The sequence below is a fragment of the Neopelma chrysocephalum genome, unplaced genomic scaffold (assembly GCF_003984885.1).
Source record: "Neopelma chrysocephalum unplaced genomic scaffold, ASM398488v2 Primary Assembly neopelma1_96740, whole genome shotgun sequence".
NCBI classification, from domain to species: Eukaryota; Metazoa; Chordata; class Aves; order Passeriformes; family Pipridae; genus Neopelma; species Neopelma chrysocephalum.
In genome coordinates this window covers 1-11,219 of record NW_020925384.1, presented here as the reverse complement: position 1 = coordinate 11,219, position 11,219 = coordinate 1, and the positions used below count along the sequence as shown (strand labels likewise).

The 11,219-nt window shown below is 56.9% G+C and overlaps 1 protein-coding gene across 1 annotated transcript; it reads right to left on the bottom strand.

Annotated features, from left to right (window-relative positions):
* Window positions 1-52: 52 nt before the first annotated feature.
* LOC113981740 (manganese-transporting ATPase 13A1-like) lies at window positions 53-11,209 on the bottom strand (the record flags this gene model as incomplete). The annotated part of the gene is made up of 17 exons (XM_027709303.1): window positions 53-212; window positions 790-932; window positions 1,695-1,891; window positions 2,571-2,685; window positions 2,950-3,131; window positions 3,606-3,702; window positions 4,108-4,307; window positions 4,913-5,021; window positions 5,314-5,439; window positions 5,874-5,984; window positions 6,726-6,901; window positions 7,739-7,896; window positions 8,632-8,752; window positions 9,194-9,331; window positions 9,850-9,976; window positions 10,485-10,540; window positions 11,068-11,209. Coding segments are annotated over 17 exons (2,358 nt in total), but the record flags the coding sequence as incomplete, so codon positions are not given.
* Between the last annotated feature and the right edge of the window lie 10 nt (window positions 11,210-11,219).

Sequence of the window (11,219 nt, the reverse complement as noted above, 5' to 3'; positions counted from 1 at the left end):
TGAGGATTTCAGGGATTTTGGGATTCCCGAGCAGGGAATGGGGCGGGCTGGCTGATCCCTCGGGATGATCCCAAGGGATGTTCCCTGTATCCCAAGGCACCTTGTAGTTGATGGCGAAGGTGACCATCTGCATGGCCATGGACAGGATGTACACGGTGCTGTTCACCAGGCTCGGCTCGAATTCCTTGCTCAGATCCACAAATTCCTCCTCCCTGCAGCGGGAAAACACCCCAGGAATGTGGGTGTGGATGGGGAATGACCTCTGGAACCCCCCTGATCCCGGTTTTCTTGGGGAACAAGGCAGGTTGTCCCCAGGTGCTGCTCTCCTGGAGCCCCTGGAATGTGCTGGAAGCTCTCCCTGGATCCTTCTCCAGGGGAACATTCCCAGACACGCAGCACATTCCCACCGCTCCTGCCCAGCAGGAATTCGGGATGACTGGGGTTTTTTGGGAATTGGGGGCTCACCTGGGCCTGCTCCGGGCCTGGAATTCCCAGCAGGAATTTGGGATAACTGGGTTTTTTTGGGAATTGGGGCTCACCTGGGCCCGCTCTGGGCCTGGAATTCCCAGCAGGAATTCGGGATAACTGGGGTTTTTTGGGAATTTGGGATAACTGGTTTTTTTTGGGAATTGGGGCTCACCTGGGCCCGCTCCGGGCCTGGAATTCCCAGCAGGAATTGGGGATCACTGGGGTTTTTTTGGGAATTGGGGCTCACCTGGGCCCGCTCCGGGCCTGGAATTCCCAGCAGGAATTGGGGATAACTGGTTTTTTTTGGGAATTGGGGCTCACCTGGGCCCGCTCCGGGCCTGGGCCCCCCGGTAGAGGAAGACGAGGCTCAGGAAGTGCACGAGGAACTGCAGCAGCACCGTCAGCACCGTGTACAGGTTGAAGATGTTGGGAAGGGGCCTCTCCTTGGAAAGGGTCTTCAAAGGCTGGGAATGGGGGGAAAAAACAGGGAGCGGGGTGGGCTGGGATGCCTCGGGAAGGCTCTGGATCCCAGTGGTGCCCGTGGGATGAAGGGAGTTCCACCCAGGGCTGCAGGAATTCCACCCTGGGCTGTGGGAATTCCCCCTCGGGAGTGGAATTCCGGGGTTGGGGCGGCCCCGGAGGCGCTCGAGGACGAGGTGGGAGCAACCTGGCTCGTGGAATGTGCCCCTGGAGGCGGGACGGGCTGGGATTTAAGGTCCCTTCCCGTCCAAACCATTCCAGGATTCCCTAATTCCGCGATTTTGAGGAACAGCCTCAGTGGAACCATTTTTTCCTGCGTTGCCCTTTCCCACCTTTTCCTCCCGCTCGTCCCATCAATTGGGATCACAGGGAAGAACCAGCCTGGGAGCATCCCAAATCCAAGGGAACGCTAATTCCCACCGCTCCGGGATCAGGGACTGGGAATTTACCACAAAAACCGGGATGTTTTGGGGGAGAAAGGCCCTTTTCCTTCAGTCCTGGCGGGACAGGGACGGGCCGAGTGAGGTCCTGTGGAATTCCCATGGAATTCCCGGCGCTCACCTTGGAGCGGGAGATGAAGCTTTGGGAATATCCCAAATCCAGGGCACACAAAATCCCACCCCTCCAGCATCGGGGACTGGGAATTTACCACAAAAAACGGGATGTTCTGGGGGAGAAAGGCCCTTTCCCTTCAGTCCTGGCGGGACAGGTCGAGCGGGAATTCCCACGGGATTCCCGGCGCTCACCTTGGAGCGGGAGATGAAGAGGAAGCAGCCGGCCAGGAGCAGCCCCTGGAGCGTGGCCTGGAAGTCGCTGAACTTGACGCCCTCGAGGTAGAGGACGCTCTGGCTGTAGGCCAGGATGAGAGCATTCAATGCCAGGATCTTGAACATCTGCAGCGTCGTCACCAGCGTGCAGCGGCCCTGCTTGATCACGTGGCAGACTGGGGGAAAAAATGGGAAAAACGGGGATAAACACGAGGAAAACAGGGCTCGGGGCTCGGCCCTGCCCTAAAGGAGGGTCCTGAGGGGATTCGAAGTCCCACGTGAGGGTTGGTCCATGTAAAATGGTGGGAAAGGCCTGGATTCCCACATAAAATGGCGGCAAAGTCTTGGATTCCCACATAAAATGGCGGGAAAGGCCTGGATTCCTACACAGAATGGTGGGAAAGCCTCAGATTCCCACACAAAATGGTAGGGGAAGGTCTGGATTCCCACACAAAATGGGAAGGGCTTGGATTCCCACATAAAATGGTGGGAAAGGCCTGGATTCCCACATAAAATGGTGGGAAAGCCTCAGATTCCCACACAAAATGGCAGGAAAGGCCTGGATTCCCACACAAAATCGGAAAGGCTTGAATTCCCACATAAAATGGTGGGAAAAGGCCTGGATTCCCACACAAAAAGGTGGGAAAAGGCCTGGATTCCCACACAAAAAGGTGGGAAAAGGCCTGGATTCCCACACAAAATGGCGGCAAAGCCTTGTGGATTTGGGGCTGTTTCTCCCGATCCCAACCCTCTCTCCTGGGTTATTCCCAGCCTGGATCTGGGGCTGTTTCTCCCCATCCCAGCCCTCTCTCCCAGCTCATTCCCGGCTCATTCCCGGGTTATTCCCACACTCACTGCACTGGATGGAGGAGAGTTTGGAGGTGAAGGGGGCTGCAATGCTGGCGTCTCCCAGTTTCACCACCGGGGCTCGTTCCTCCTCCAGGTCCTTCAGCACTTGGCTGAGCCGCTCCTGAGGGGCGGGAAAGGCGGGATGAGAATTCCCAGAACCATCCCTGCTCCATGGACAGGGGAATGGAGGGAAAAGCTGCTCCTTTCCCACCCAAATCCACGGGGAAAAGGAAGGAAGGTTGGGCTCTGCCCGGGCTGAGGGGTTTTAAGGTGCCTTCCCAGCAGAATTCCACGATCTGCTCCCTGTTTTCCCTGGGATCACATCCCAGCTCCGGGAGCGCCAGAGGAGGACTCAAAAGCCTGGATAACCCCTCTGGAATCGCACCCTGTGGATGGCCAGCTGCTCCTCCCGCTGGGACAGGACCCTGTGCTTGGCTCCCCGCGACGTGGGCTTCACATTCCCGACTCCTGCCCCCGGAATTCCGGCTCTGCCGTCCCCGGGGCCGTCCCGGGGCCGCTTCTTCCGCTCGGGAATCCTCTCGGGAGCGTTCGCCAGCAGGGCCACTCCTGGAAAAGGGAGGAAAAAACAGGGGAAAAAAGGTAAATCCCTTGGGTTTTCCACATAGCTGGTGGCTGCAACTGGAGCAGGGAATTGGGGAGAGATTTTAGGGAAGAAAAGGAGGGGGAATGAGGGAACTGGGGAGGGATTTCAGGGAAAAAAGGGTTGTAAAGGCCAGGATCCCAACCTGGAGCCAGGAGAGGAGGGAATTTGGGGGAGAAAAACGTAGGGAGAATCATGCAATTTGGGAGGGATTTTAGAGGAAAAAAGCAGGGAGAATCATGGCATTTCAGGGAAAAAAAACCAGGGAGAATCCTCCTGGAAGAAGCTTTTGGAGTCAATTCCTGCTGGTGTGTGATTCCAGGAGCAGAGAAATCCCCCTGTATCTGAATTCCTGCCCCCAAAGGATCCGGGCAGGCGGATTCCCAGCCCTGGCACTCTGGAAAACCCCGGGAATTGGGGGCAATCCCGGGAATCCTCACCCACATCCGCGTGTTTCAGGGCCCCCACGTCGTTGGTGCCGTCCCCGCACATGAGGGTGGAGAAGCCGAGGCTCTTCAGGGTGGTGATCACGAATTCCTGGCGGGAAAAGGCCCAAACGTCGGGAATTGGGAGCTGGAAAGGGGCTCAGGGATCTTCAGGATCACGTGGGACATCCGGAGCCTCACACCCGGGCTCCTAAAAGCTTCACATTTTGGGAATTCCAAGCTGGAACGGGCTTGGGATTGTTCAGGATGACAACAGGGACACCCTGAGCCTCCAAGAGCTCTGAATCCTGGGAATTCAGAGCTGGAATGGACTCAGGGCTCTTCAGGACAACAACAGGGACACCCCGAGCCTCACTCACAGGCTCCAGATTTTGGGAATTCCGAGCTGGAAAAGGCTCAGGGCTCTCCAGGATCACAACGGGGCCACCCTGCTTTTCCACCCGCGCCTCCCAAACGCTGGGAATTCCCCGGGATAACCCCCCCTCGTCCCCCTCACCTTCTGCTTGGGCACGACCCTGGCGAAGACGCGGATGTGCGGGATGAGCCGGAGCAGCCGCTCCCGGTTCCCGCTCCGGAGGTGCTCCAGCCCCTCCCCGGTCACGCACAGGTCGAAGGGCTCCGTCAGCTCCCGCTGGGATTCTGGGAACGCCGGGAGCACCACGGCCCCATCCCGCGATTCCCACTGCCAGGGGGAGCCTGCGGGGACAGGGAGCGGCCTCGGGATCAGCCTCGGGATCGGCCGGGAACGGCCCGGCCCCGCCCGGATCCCAGCGCTGGGAAAAGCGGGAATTCCGGGTTCTTGGGGGGGGGTTGGTCTTTTTTCCTTGTGGTTTTTATGGGTCTTATTTTGGGGGTTTTTGTGGGTTTTTTGGGTCTTATTTTGGGGGTTTTGGTGGGTTTTTTGGGTCTTATTTTGAGGGGTTTTGTGGGTTTTTAAGGTCTTATTTTTGGGTTTATTTTGGTGTGTTCGGGGGTTTTTCAGTGTGTCTTTAGTGTGGGGGTTTCTCTGGGTTTTGCCCTTATTATTTTGGTGTTATTTGGGCTTTATTTTGGAGATATTTGGGCCTTACTTTGGAGTTATTTTGGCCTTATTTTGAAGATATTTTGGCCTGGTTTGGAGTTATTTCGGCCTGATTTTGGAGTTATTCTGACTCTATTTTGGAGTTATTTTGGCCTTATTTTGAAGATATTTTGGCCTTATTTTGAAGATATTTTGGCCAGATTTTGGAGCTATTTTGACCCTGTTTTGGAATCTCTTTGGCCTGTTCCCCCCAGCCCATCCCAGATCCCATTCCGGGCACCTTTGGAAGCTGGAGGCTGCAGGATGAGGGTCTTTTCCTTCTGCAGGAAGTGCAGCTCCCTGGCCACGTGGCAGGCGGTCAGGGGGTTGTCCCCGGTGATCATCACCACCTGAGGGACACGGGACAGGGAATTCTGGGAATTCCAGAGGCACCAACAAAATTCCCGCCTGGAGCGGGTGCAGGTCCCCAGGGAAGGGCCTTGTCCCGTTATCCCACCCCAAAACCAGCCCCACATCCACAGCATTTCCCTCTTTCCCACCTCTTTTCCCTCCGTTTTCCCCCTTTTCCCTCCCAATCCCCTGGAAGTGGCACCTGGGACGGGGTTCAGCGGAGCCCATGGAATGTTTGGGCTTTTCCCACCCGCCCGACCCCCTTTTCCCTGGAATCCTGCCCGTCCTCACGTGGTGGGAAGCGTTCTGGATCTCCCTGATGACGGATTTGGAGTCGGCCTTGAGGGGACATGAGACCACGATGAACCCCACGAACCTCAGGTCACATTCCAAGGTCTCCCTCTTCATCTCCCGCACCTGCCGAGGGAAGAACCGCCTGGAACACTCGGGAACAGCCCCTGGATTTTCCAGCAGGTGATTCCCTGAAGTTAAAGGACCCCCTGGGAACGCCGGAGAACCCCAGGAATGGCTCCGGCTGCTCAAAAAAGGCTTTTTTTGGCACAAGAAGCTCCTCATTCCCAATCAAAACTGGGCCCTCGGCCAAGGAATTCCACAGCAAACCTCTCCAGGTGTTCCAAGGAAAGACCTGATCCTGCTTAGTCAGCAGGAAACCGGGAATACTGCAGGGAACACGGATCCACAACACCCCAAAACTCACGGTTGGGGGGGTGGTTTTCCCAGAAAATCCCGATTTTATCAGCAGATCTGGGCGCCCACATCCCATAAAAAAGCCCCTCCCTTCCCAGCCATCCCATTTCCCTGGATTTGCAGGCTGGGAAGGATCCAGGTACCTGCTGGTGGGTGAGGGGTCCCAGCTCCTTGTAGCCCAGGGCCAGGACCCGAGCGCCCTCGTGGGAGATGTCCCGGTGCACGGCGTGGTAGTTGCTGGGACATTGGGATAACTGGGGGAAAAGGAGGGAAAAACACGGGATTCAGGGAGTTTCCCAGGGAATCCGGGAGCGGATTTGAGCTTTTTGGGGAAAAAAGGGGGGGAAAAACAGGGGAAAAGAGACTCTGGGATTGTCACCTGCCCTTCCCACAAACTCTGGGATTGTCCCTTGTCCTTCCCACAAACTTTGGGACAAGTCCCCATCCCATCCATCCCCCAAACTCTGGCATTATCATCTGTCCTTCCCACAGATTTCGGGATTATCCCCTGTCCTTTCCTTCCCACAAACTCTGGGACAAGTCCCCATCCTGCCCATCCCACAAACTCTGGGATGATCCCCTGCCCATCCCACAAACTCTGGAATTATCCCCTGCCCATCCCACAAACTCTGGGATGATTCCCCGAGTTCATCCCACAAACTCTGGAATTATCCCACAAACTCTGGGATTATCCCACAAACTCTGGGATGGTCCCCCGCCCATCCCACAAACTCTGGAATTATCCCCTGCCCTTCCCACAAACTCTGGGATGATCCCCTGAGTCCATCCCACAAAATTGGGGATGATCCCTGTCCATCCCACAAACTCTGGGATGATCCTTTGCCCACCCCAAACCCTCCATTCCCACCCCTAAATCCCTCCCTTCCCACACAACCCCCCGATCCGCCGGAATTCCTACTCCGCCCCCTCTCCCGCCCCTCCGCGGCCCCGCTGGGGGTGGAATTCCCGTGTTTTTTTCCCCGGGAATGTCTCACCATGGGCCGCAGGGTCTCGGGCGCGCCCTTGACGGCGGCGACGAAGGCGGGGGAGGCGCCGGGGCCGCGCTCGTAGGAGGCCAGGACCGACATCCGCTTCAGGGCACTGGAGAAATGAAAGCGCTGGTGAATTTTCATCCCCGGAGTTTTTAGACTCCTTGGGAAAACTTTCTCATCTGGGAAAACAAAGAGATCGGGACATCCTGAAAGGGGGTTTTGTTTCTGCGGAGGGGGAGGAAAAAAAAAAGGGGATAAAAAAAAAACAATGATGACGAAAAAATAAAAAAGGTGCCACCCCGGGGGAATCAAGGGGGAATTGAGTAAAATTCAGGATAATTCTGGTGGGATTCAGAGGAAATTGGGGGGATTCGGGTGGAATTCAGGATAATTCATGTGGAATTTGGGGCAGTTTGGGTGAAATTCAGGCAGGATTCAGGGCAATTCGGGTGGAATTCGGGTGGAAATCAGGACAATTCAGGTGGAATTCAAGTGGAATAAAGGGGAATTTGGGTGGAGTTCAGGTGGAATTCAGGACAATTCGGGTGGAATTCAAATGGAATTCAGGGGAATTCAGGATAATTCATGTGGAATTCAGGGGGCATTTAGGGGAATTTGGGTGGAATTCAGGCAGGATTCAGGACAATTTGGGTGGAATTCAGGACAATTTGGGTGGAATTCAGACGGAATTCAGGCTGAATTCAGGATATTTCCGGTAGAATTCAGGGGGGACTCAGGGGAATTTGGGCGGAATTCAGGCAGAATTCAGGACAATTCAGGTGGAATTCCAGGGAATTTGGGGGGAATTCAGGCAGGATTCAGGGGAATTTGGGGGGAATTCAGGTGGAATTCAGGACAGTTCCGGTGAAATTCAGATGGAATTCAGTGGGATTTGGGTGGAATTCAGGCCATGGGACGTGTCCCTGCCCTCGGATCGGGATGATCCTCACGGTCCCTTCCCATCCAACCCCTCCCAGACTCCCCGGGCCGGGATTTGCCCGGAATGTGGGATTTACCTTTGGTGAGGGTCCAGTCCACGGCCAGGAGCATGGCCTTTTCCAGAGGGTCCCCCACCAGCGTCCCGTCCTCCAGCTGCACCAGGGAGTGGCAGGTGGCGATGGCCCGGTGTGTTTCCACGGGAATGTCGGACACGGGAGTCACCTCCTTCCCTTCCCTATGGAATAACCTGCTCTGGGACACCCTGGAACCACTCCCAGCCCGGAATTCCCAGACACGGGAGTCACCTCCTTGCCATCCCTAGGGAATAACCTGCTCTGGGACACCCTGGAACCACTCCCAGCCCAGAATTCCCAGACATGGGAGTCACCTCCTTCCCATCCCTGTGGAATAACGGGGCAAAGGACCCGCTCTGGGACACCCCGGAACCATTCCCAGCCCGGAATTCCCAGACACGGGAGTCACCTCCTTCCCTTCCCTATGGAATAACCCGCTCTGGGACACCCTGGAACCACTCCCAGCCCGGAATTCCCGGACACGGGAGTCACCTCCTTCCCATCCCTGTGGAATAACGGGGCAAAGGGCCCGCTCTGGGACACCCTGGAATGATTCCCAGCTCGGAATTCCCGCCCCAACCCAGCGGGGAGCAAAGGCCATGGGACAGTGGGAATTAGGACCAAATCCCGAGATTTCGGCCGGTTCTGCCAAGGAAACTCGGGGAATCGGCACGTCAAAGGGCAGATCCAAAGGATTTGGGAGGCTCCAAGAGTCGGGAATTCCGGCGGCGGGACGGGAAGGGGCGGGATGTGCCACAGGGAAGAGCCTCAGAATCCCAGGGAATTCCCACCAAACCCCCGATCCCCGAATCCCCGGGGATCTCCCCCCGCCCCGCCGGGACGTTCCCGAGGAATTCCCGCCCGGAAACCCGGGAATGGGGGCTCCCAGGACCCACCTGAGCCCGGCCACCCCCCGCACCACCAGGTGGTCGCTGGTCAAGGTCCCGGTTTTGTCGAAGCAACAAACTTGGACCTTCCCGGCAAAGGGGATCCGGAAAGGCTCCGTGCAGTAAACGTCTGCAGAGGGAAAACAGGGAAAACAGGGAATGTGGGTGGGAATCCAGCCCAAGGCTCCGTGCAGTAAACGTCTGCAGAGGGAAAACAGGGAATTCGGGTGGGAATCCAGTGGGATTTGCAGCCCCACAACTCCCAGGGATCCAGGGGCAGCCACAGCTTCTCCGGGAATTCCATCCCATCCCCTCCCCGCCCTCCCAGCCAAGGATTCCTTCCCCAAATCCACCTCAATCCCCCTTTCCCAGGGGGAAGCCATTCCCTGTGTCCCGTCCCTCCATCCCTTCTCCCAGGTCCCTCTCCAGCTCTCCCAGAGCCCCTGGAATGTGCTGGAAGCTCTCCCTGCTCCAGGGGGGGGAACATTCCCAGCTCTCCCAGCCTGTCCCCGGAGCAGAATCCCAGAATGCTGGGCTGGGAATGCCGGGAATGCCGGGAATGGGGACTCACAGAGCTTGGCCAGGGCGATGAGGGAGGTGTTGACAGCCAGGGAGAGCTCGATGGGCAGCTCCGGGGGCACCACGGATGTCAGGATCAGGGCACATTCCAGGAACAGCCGGTACTGGTTCCGACGGGGATCCTTGGTACCTATGGAATGAGGGACGGATCAGCTGGGAATGGGGACGGATCAGCTCCAAATCCTGGAGGAACAGGGAGCAGATCCCGCCCGGGAAGGATCCCGGGATCCAGGGTGGGCTCCTGAGGTGGAGCTCCAGAGAAGGTGGATCCAGGAGTAATTCCCGGGGATTGGCACCTGTCCTTCCCAAAAACTTTGGGAAAAGTCCCTGTCCCGTCCTTCCTAAAAACTTTGGGAACGTCACTTGTCCTTTCCACAAATTTTGGGATTTGTCCTTCCCACAAACTCTGGGACAATTCCCTGTCATCCCCACAAACTCTGGGACAAATTCCTTCACCCTTCCCACAAACTTTGGGATTTGTCCTTCCCACAAACTCCCTTTGGGACTCCTCCTTCCCAAACCTTCGGGATGAGCCTCCCCCCTCCTTCCCTGACCCCTTGGGAATTCCAGCAGGACAGGGGGGACAATCCCAAGGCCCCCAGGGAGCCTTCCCGGAGCCTTCCCGGAGCATTCCCAGCACATTCCCACCCTCGATCCAGACGTAGGCGGCGGCGGCGACGGCGAAGACGAGGAGGAAGAGGATGAAGATGAAGGTCTCCAGGTTATTGGCCGTCACCCTCTTCACCCCAAACAGGATCGTCCGGAGCAGCTTTCCCTGGGAACAAGAGCCTTCAGTGCCAGGGCTTCAGAGAGATCCCACAGAATTCCTTAAAAACGGCCCCAGGATTCCCATCACGGCTCCGGGGTTTTGTTTCCAGAGCCTGGGAATCTCGGGGCTTCCTCTTCCCGACCTTCTTCCTTCCTCTTCCCAACCTTATTCCTTCTTCTTCCCAGCCTGATTTAACCCTCTTCCCAATCCTTATTTATTCCTCTTCCCAACCTCACTCCTTCCTCTTCCCAATCTCATTTATCCCTTTCCAATCCTTATCCCTCTTCCCATCTTTAATCATCCCTCACCCAAACCTTATTTATTCCTCTCCCCAACCTTTCTCCCTCTCCCAAACTTCACTCCTCCCTCTTCCCAACTTCATTCCCATTCCAAACCTCATTACTTCCTCTTCCCGACTTCATTCCCATTCCAAACCTCATTCCTTCCTCTTCCCAACCTCACTCCAAACAAGTTCCTCTTCCAACCAAACCCGGAATTCCCGTTCCCAGCTCACCTGGGAGGTGTTGAATCCCGTCCTCAGGGCGTAGGCGACGCATCCGTTATCCACGGCTGCGGGAAGGGGGCAGGAAACACGGAGTCAATCCCTCCAGGGTCACTCCAGCCCGGAGTGAATCCCTCCAGGGTCATTCCAGCCTGGAGCAAATCCCTCCAGGGTCATTCCAGCCTGGAGTGAATCCCTCCAGGATCATTCCAGCCCGGAGTGAATCCCTCCAGGATCATTCCAGCCTGGAGCGAATCCCTCCAGGGTCATTTCAGCTCGGAGTGAATCTCTCCAGGATCATTCCAGAGTCACTCCAGGGTCACTCCTCACACCCCCAGAGGGACTGAGCTCATTCAGAGCTCATTAACAATCACAGTAATCCATTAATTATTAATTAATTAATCCCAAACCTCCTCCCGGGTCCCTCCAGCACCCCGAGCTCCCCCCTCCTCACCCCCCCCAAGGGGCTCATTCAGCTCCCCCCCCCTCATTAACCAGCCCGTTAATTAGCGCCCCGGCGCCACCCCCCAGTGCCAGGCGGATCCCTCGGGACCGGCCGGCATTCCCGGCGGGAATGGGGGGGTCGGGAACGCACGTTTGAGCCCCGAGGAGGCCTTTTGGGGCGGGATGTGCTGCACCACCCGCGTGCCCCCGAAGATCACGTGGAGCCGCGAATCCCCCTCCATGTCCAGCACGTGCTCCGGGCTCAGCTCCTCCACCGGCTCCTGCGCCAGGGAAAACAGGGAA